The sequence below is a fragment of the Monodon monoceros genome, unplaced genomic scaffold, assembly GCF_005190385.1.
Source record: "Monodon monoceros isolate NGI ecotype Baffin Bay Population unplaced genomic scaffold, NGI_Narwhal_1 Super_Scaffold_10, whole genome shotgun sequence".
NCBI lineage: Eukaryota > Metazoa > Chordata > Mammalia > Artiodactyla > Monodontidae > Monodon > Monodon monoceros.
Window position 1 is genome coordinate 40279984 of NW_021703766.1, and position 8315 is coordinate 40288298.

The 8315-nt window shown below is 37.9% G+C and overlaps 1 protein-coding gene across 1 annotated transcript in view; it reads left to right on the forward strand.

Moving 5' to 3' along the window:
• Positions 1–5695, forward strand: part of DPY19L3 (dpy-19 like C-mannosyltransferase 3) — a 74602-nt gene extending 68907 nt beyond the window's left edge. Inside the window, 1 exon segment of the mRNA XM_029204933.1 lies at positions 611–5695. Coding sequence (XP_029060766.1) covers positions 611–772 — 162 coding nt within the window. The 3' untranslated portion in view covers positions 773–5695.
• Positions 5696–8315: the final 2620 nt, after the last annotated feature.

Below are 8315 nucleotides of genomic sequence, written 5' to 3' on the forward strand. Positions count from 1 at the left end.
TTGACCAACATGAATGTATTGGTTAACTTGATCGTAGTAATCATTTCACCATGTATATTATATCAAATCATCAGATTGTATACCTTAAATATATACAATTTTATATGTCAGTTATGCTTCAATAAAGCTGAGGCAAAGAAAATGAGATTTGATTTTTGCTCAAGGAAAAATAACTGTCCTTAACTATCTTGAATTCAGAGGAGGTGCAGACCAAATACATTTAAATTTTGCTTTGTGTGTAACTTTTTCTAACTAGGCCATCTGATGAGTTGCAGAACTTTCTCTGGTCATAGTAATTCTTCTCTGTGTTTCATTTTTTGAGAGGGAATGGTGAGTATGTTCCTCAGGACAAGGAGATCCAAGTTCTGCTTCTAGCTTTGCCATTAAAGGTGAACACTGTTTGACACCGAACTCTGCTCTTCAGCCTTGCTTCACACTTCCAAAGGGGAAAGGCATGGACCGGATGGTCTCCAAGCAGCCATTGACATTCGTTCAGTTTAAGTTCACTAGCATGTCATTCTTAAAGAAACCCAATCCCTATTCCTATTTCTGTCTGTCTTTTGTAAATACAATTTTTTTCCAAATCGTATTGGTTTTGTTTTGGCTTTAGATGATGGATGGCCCAGGAAAGAATGATCCAGATTTGAAACTTGCAGGCCACCCTCGCTTTTGCGAAGAGATAAAAAGAAACCTGCCCCCCTACACAGCATACTTCACTAGAGTGTTTCAGAACAAAACATTCCACGTTTACAAGCTATCCAGAAACAAGTAACAGAGCTTTCTATTTAATCTCTATTTTTGATATGTGAAACTCCATCATAAGGAAACTCAATAGATAACGTTTCAAATGTAATTAGGTAACCGGTACCTTAAAGCTGTGATATGATTAAGTCTACAAATGTTTACACAAGCGTTACCATCTTTGAAAGTATCTTATACATGCTTCAGTCTTTGTCTTGTTTCATTAATGTTCTTTAGCCTAAATGTTTTCAACTTTCTAAAAGTGATCTAGAATTCTGTTGTTGGGGAGAACAGTTAAGTGTTCCATAGGTAGCCTGAACAGCTGCGTATCATGTTGGAAATCTAGAGCCTGTTTCAAGATTTGAAATACTTCTAATTTTTAATTGACTTACAACAGCTATAGTTGAATTGAATTGAGGGGATACATAATTAAATTATTTAATATTTTTTCACTAGTGAAGACCAACTGGTGGCTTTTTAAAAAGCTCTCTATTGTCCTGTTTCACCTAAAAATTTTATAATGTTTTTAATTTGTCATGCTTTTAATATTTTTTAAAAAATCATGTTAAGTCTTCATATGTATCTAAAATTTTTTGTTGTGCTCCATCTGAAATGTAATGTGTAGCACTTCAGTAGTATGTGTCAGTGTGTATATGTGTGTACACGGGCATGTGCATGAATGTTTTAATGCTGGGCACAGAAAAGTGTTACAAGTTCCATATTGTAAGTCCTTAAAGCAGCAGAAATGTTATGTAGCTGAGTAGAATTTGTTACTGTATAGTGTTACTATTTTAAAACCTGTTGATACTATTTAATCTATCCTGCAAGTAAGAAAATTCTTCTTCATTTCTTACTCATTCAAATTTACTGGGTTTGCAAAATTTTGTAAACTCTTTGTTTTTAGCCTTTGTATTTTTTACAGCCTAGAACCTTGCAAAGTCTTACTATTTTTAAAATGTTGTATCTTAACTAACTCACTACTATGATATTTTTGGCAGAGAGCATTTTCATACCAAGTTTGATTTGTGGTCTCCAAACTTACTGTGAGGGCCCTTGATAGGTGGTTCTTTTTCTTACTCAAAGGTAACCAAGTGCCTCTAAGTCATGCTTATTTGTAAACAACGAAGAGGATTATGTGTACCTTGTACCTGCTCAAAAATTTTTTGATAATTGCTTTTGTAATTAATTTCTAATGATAGGGACATGTAAAAGTTACTGATAAAAGCATATTGTGTATTTAATTAAATCAAGATGGCTAATGAAATTAACTTTCACCTCTCATGCCAGTTGGAAATGATTTAAATATTTCTCCTTGCAATTGTGTTGAAGTAAATCACTGTAGACATGAAGATGGATATATCACATGTTCAAATGATTTTCTATTCAGCTACTACTTAAGCAGTATTCAGAAAGAAATTTTACACTATCATGTTGGGTTCAAGGAAGGATACTTGGCTTTTATCAAAACTTATTTAAATAAAAAATTGACAGTAGCTGGGTTATTAAATTATGCAACTAAAACTCCTGAATTATATCTTTCTTGTATCCCTTAATAAGGTTGGAGACCACTGCAGTTTAGGATAATACAATAATAAAACATTTTAATCAGTACTGAAACTTTAATTAAGCCAGTAATGATGCATGCCTGTTGCAGCTGACAGCATGGGTCAGTCCATCCTTCAGTGAGTGCCTTACTCTAATTGAAACCAAGCACATGTAAGGTACAACGTGTTAGACTATCTAGTTACGTTTTTAAAACCCTCTATTACCTTCTCAGAAATATTTCAATTTATTTTAAATATTCCTGTATTATTAATCTATGCATTTGGGTATTTGGAGTTTCAGTATACAAGAAACATGTACTTAAATTTTTATGCTTATCATCACCACATTGATCACATACAGTAATCCTTTTTTCACAGTTTAGGTGCCATTTGTTGCCAAAACACTTAGTGTTCAGTCTTTAGTGAAAAATATAAAGTGCCAAAAATTCTTGCAAGACAGAATCCATACATACACTCTTTCCAAAACACTGTGACCATGTATAGTTGACATTTTTATTTCCTGATGACCAAATCTCTTAATGAATCATGTGAAATATTTTTAGTGCTCCTCAGTCTTCTCTTTTCTGACCTTCTCATTGGAGTACATGGGAGGAAAGAGAGGAAAAGCGGCTGACCCTGGCTCTCTAAGCTCCCTGCCACACCATCTCAGTGGCTGTGCTAATGTTTGGTAATATCCTCAAATTACGGCTGTATTTTATGGGTAGAAAGACCACTTGATTTTGCTTCAGAGTTAGCATTCAAAAGAACCTCTAAGTACAGTAAGTGCTCTTAATTAACCTTTACTTACGTGACTCACCGGGTCCCTTCACAGTCTCCATCCCTCTTGTAAGCTGACTTCGGCCCAGCACCAGTGGGGGCTGCTCCCTGGCATTCTCAGGCCTCTGCTCTCTCCTTTGAGTTCTCTGCCTGCGCCAACCTCGTCTGCATGCTTTACTTCCCGCTGTAAATACACGATTCAACATAAACCCAGGAAATTTCGCTCTAAAATGGAAGGGTTATTTCTGCAAAAATTAGCTTGAATGCTTTGGTAAGATTTGATAAAGGTTGCCACTAATAAAAGTTACTTTTAAATTAATTGTGGTTGGGAAAATTATAAAATATTGGGATAACTTAAAATTCAAGAAAATTTCTGAGCTTAGATTGCTTCACAGATTTATTTATTTTAGTCCTCATTTCACCTTAAAAAAAATCTAGACTGATCAGAAGGTATTAAAAAGTACCCAAATCAGGGCTTCCCTGGTGGCACAGTGGTTGAGAGTCCGCCTGCCGATGCAGGGGACACGGGTTCGTGCCCTGGTCTGGGAAGATCCCACATGCCGCGGAGCGGCTGGGCCCGTGAGCCATGGCCGCTGAGCCTGCGCGTCCGGAGCCTGTGCTGCGCGATGGGAGAGGCCACGGCAGTGAGAGGCCCGTGTACCTAAATAAATAAATAAATAAATAAAAAGTACCCAAATCATATTATTGGTATGATTTATGCAAAAATAAAACTGTAATCATTGGACCCTTATGCAAAGGAAAGGCCTCGGCTTTACATCAGAAGATGAGCAAATGAATGTACAATTATACATTTGAAGTTATGATTCCCTACTTTAACCAACTTTAACTTCATTAAATGACCAACTACTGATACCGATCACAGTGGCTAATCTACTTCTACTAGAGTTGAAAGGTTCCAGTCACTTTATTACAGACTTAAAAAGTAGGAATTCATTTCAGATATATTAGCCAAGAGCATAATTAGGTGTTATCTAGGCCATTTGTTGTCCACTTAAAGGAGATTTTCTTGACCTTTGTGAGATCAACTAAATAAATGTGTGTGTGTGTGTGTGTGTGTGTGTGTGTGTGTGTGTGTTGGGTTGGTGCTGGTGTTGGCAAGGACATACGTAGATATTTCATCTGGTCTGCATCTTTACAATTAAGTTAAAAGGTTTATTCTGATTGCACATGAACCTGGTAACAATTGTAGCTCATCTTTGGCCAAAACGTACCTGAATTAACTAGAAATAGTCCATTTTTAAATTTTCATTTAAACTTTGGAATTAATAGAAAGACAGAATGTTCTCAGATCATATATCTTGGCCAATATGCTCCGAAATGCTTTATATATGGCAACCTTTTGGCATAGAAGAGAGTGCTTGTCTGTTCATGGAAAAAAACTTTTAAACTGAGAGAGTGGCTTACTTTCTTGTGGCAATTGATTTTCTGTACTTAATATCCTATGGGTAAAATCTTACAAAGAGCTTTTATAATTTGTTGTACTGAAATGTATGAAGATTGTGTACTAAATAAAGCTAAGTTACACAAGATGAGTGTCTTTCATTTCTTTGAAGGTCAAAAACGGAGGAACTGGCTTATTGAAGTGTATTAAACGTGCTAAATAGAGTATAATCACTACAGGATGGATGTGACAAGGTCTTACTTGTACTTGCTAATGTTGAAGGGGTTTCGTTTTTTCACAAAATTTGGTTTGATAGCTGCTTATTTGCTTTACTTGAACCTCAAGCTTATAGTTAAGACTTGTAAAGAGAAGGCTGCTGTCAGCTGAATTTATCCTCAAAGAGATAAATGCTGTTGTTTTGACCTTTGGAATTGTTTCTACTTCTTGACTAAACTCTCAATCTGTAGTAACTCAGGAAAATGGGTGGTGGTTCACATTTTTGGTAAGAGTGTATAGATAACAAATATGCTTGATGTTAGGTTGTTCAAAGCACATATTGAAATTCCAAGCAGAAATGGTCAGGGAGACGGATATACTTCCAAATAGAAGAAAACGGCAGTGGGATCTCCAATATTCGGTACTGACTCTTTAAAGTATACAATTCAGTGTACTTACACTAAAGCTATTAAGTACATGTTGCTAGAATGGTCTGGCAAATTAAGAATTACAAACAATATAGATAAGCGAGAGATTCGGGTTATGAATGAACTGAATGTGTAATGGTTTGACATGTGACACAGGCATGTGGCAGATGAAATGCTAGTTCTCTGCCCCTCATCTCAAACCTTTTCAGTTGTGTTTTTTTTTTTTTTTTTGCCATGCCACGCCACGCAGCACATGGGATCTTAGTTCCCCAACCAGGGATCAAACCCATGCCCCCTGCCGTGGAAGCACAGAGTCTTAACCACTGGACCTCCAGGGAAGTCCCCTTTGCAGTTAATTTGATATTTAGACATTTGCTTTGTAGGATTGTTCTTCGAAGTGCAGATAACAGAACTATAGTGTAATGTGAAATCAATTTAGTGGGCTGCAACCAACATTTAGTGGTTGGGGGGGGGGAAAGAGGGAGGAGGGGGAGAGAGAGGTTAAGGGAAGGGAGAGAGTGGACAGCCAATACGGTAAATATAAGTTGTTTTGTGAAATATTTGTTATACATGTCGTTATTTGTGCTCTGGGGTGCAATGTCAAATGTATTTCTTACTGTGAGTTTATAGTCAGTTTGAAAGCCATGCCTTTATAGCAGGGAGGATTCTGGGAAGATGGCAGTTTGAACTTGGCTCTGTCTTGTCCCCCAACTCCACTGTAGAAGAACCCTTTGAACAATGATGATATTAAAGAATTATAAATTTTAGGTGTGATATAGACATTGTTATTTTCTTAGGTCTTTATCTTTTAGAATATATACAGAAATATTTACAGGTGGAATTATATATGTATAGGGTTCATATCAAAGTCATTTTGTGAGGCATGTAGATGAAACAAGGTTGGCCATGAGTTGATATAAGCTAGTCTGGGATTTTTCATATAGAAAAAAAAGAAATTAAAACTAACAAATCAGGAAACTAGGAAGATTAAAATTTAAAAGGTAAGAACTGAAATCAATTATCTAGGGAAATAGTAGAATAAACAACCCCTCCCCACCAAAAAAGGCTGCATCTTTTAAAAAGATTAATGAAAAAAATACCTGGTAAACCTGATTAAGAAAAAGAGCAGAAGAAGACATAATCCACAGATAGGTTAAAAAGAAAACTACAGCCTGTCCAATACAGAGTATTTTGCAGCAACTGACAGGACTACCATCTTTTTTGTTTTGTTTTGTTTTTTTTGGCTGTGTTGGGTCTTCGTTGCTGTGCACGGGCTTTCTCTAGTGGCGGCGAGTGGGGGCTACTCTTTGTTGTGGTGCGCAGGCTTCTCATTGCAGTGGCTACTCTTGTTGCGGAGCATGGCCTCTAGGCACACGGGCTTCAGTAGTTGTGGCTTGTGGGCTCTAGAGCATAGGCTCAGTAGTTGTGGTGCACGGGCTTAGTTGCTCTGTGCATGTAGGATCTTCCCGGACCAGGGCTCGAACCTGTGTCCCCTGCATTGGCAGGCAGATTCTTTTTTTTTTTTAAATATCTTTATTGGAGTATAATTGCTTTACATTGGTGTGTTAGTTTCTGCTTTATAACAAAGTGAATCAGCTATACATATACATATATCCCCATATCTCCTCCCTCTTGCATCTTCCTCCCACCTTCCCTATCTCACCCCTCTAAGTGGACACAAAGCACCGAGCTGATCTCCCTGTGCTATGCAGGGCAGGTGGATTCTTAACCACTGTGCCACCAGGGAAATCCAGGACTACCATCTTTGAAAGAAGGGAAGCACACAAGGTGAGTCCCAGTCTTACCCTGGCTTTCTCCCCTTAAAGTCTTTCCCAAACCATGGCACAAGGAAGATGGAGCTCAAGCAGAGAATGACAGTCTTACTGCAAGGAAGAGATTGGAGTTCATGGATGCTCTGATGGCTGAGATTTGGTAGGAGTTGGAAGGGCAGGGTACCAGAGAGGAGGGAATTGCGAAAGAGAAAATCTGAGAAGTCCCTTTGGGTCCTTGGCCAATTCATAACCTGCACATGTATGGCTTAGCAGAGAACATCTAATAAGTAACAGAGCTGAACAGAGATTTCAGAGGTTATATAGTGCTGAGGAGATGCTGGAATTGGGGTCCGGCCAGCATGAAGAGGCCATGGTGAACCCCCCAATAATTTGAGACCCAAGAAAAGCTATACCTTTTCCTAGGAGTAGAGGCTATTATCCTATCTTTTCCTAGGAGTAGAGGCTATTATCCTATCTACCTGTCAAAAGCAAATATAAGTCTGCTCTGAAAGATGATAACCTTATCCATGGCCTCAAATTATCTCTACAATTCCTTATATACAAGGTCTAGCACTCAATCAGAAATAACTAGGAATAATAAAAAAGCAAGACTGAAACAGAAACTGAAATAGAAACAGAGCCACAGTCTAATTAGATATTGAAGTTTAAAGCATAGACTTTTGAAATAACTGCTTATTATATTCAAGAAATTAAATGACAAGATGGAAACTTTAGGTGAACTGAAAACTATAAAAAAGAACACAATGGAAATACTAGAATCGAAAAATGTAATAAGTACTCAGTGAAGGGTTAAATAGCAAATTAGACACAGCTGAAGAGAGAATTGATCAACTAGATGATAGGCTAGAAGAAAATATTCAGGCTAAAACATAAAGGAGAAAAGGATGAACAATGAAAGAGCATGAGACATATATTAGAACATTTCACTTTATCCTGTAAGTGTAACTGAAGCCCCACAAAGAGAAGAAAGAGTATGGGGCTGTATGACTTTGGACAAGCTATCTGTACTATTAGCTTCAGTTTCCTTTTTTGTAAAATAGAGGTTTGATAATTACCTACATGGTCATTGACTGGATTAAATGACATGACATTTAAACCACTAGGCCTAATACTTCGTACATGGTGAGTACAATAGGTGGAAGCTACCGGGTATCACCATCATCATCATCAAAATTAGATAATAGGGGCTTCCCCAGTGGCGCAGGGGTTGGGAGTCCGCCTGCCGATGCAGGGGACGCGGGTTCGTGCCCCGGTCCGGGAAGATCCCACATGCCGCGGAGCGGCTGGGCCTGTGAGCCATGGCCGCTGAGCCTGCGCGTCCGGAGCCTGTGCTCCGCAACGGGAGAGGCCACAAAAAAAAAAAAAAATTAGATAATAAAGACAGATGTTAAAGAGCCTTTGGTAATTTTATGTG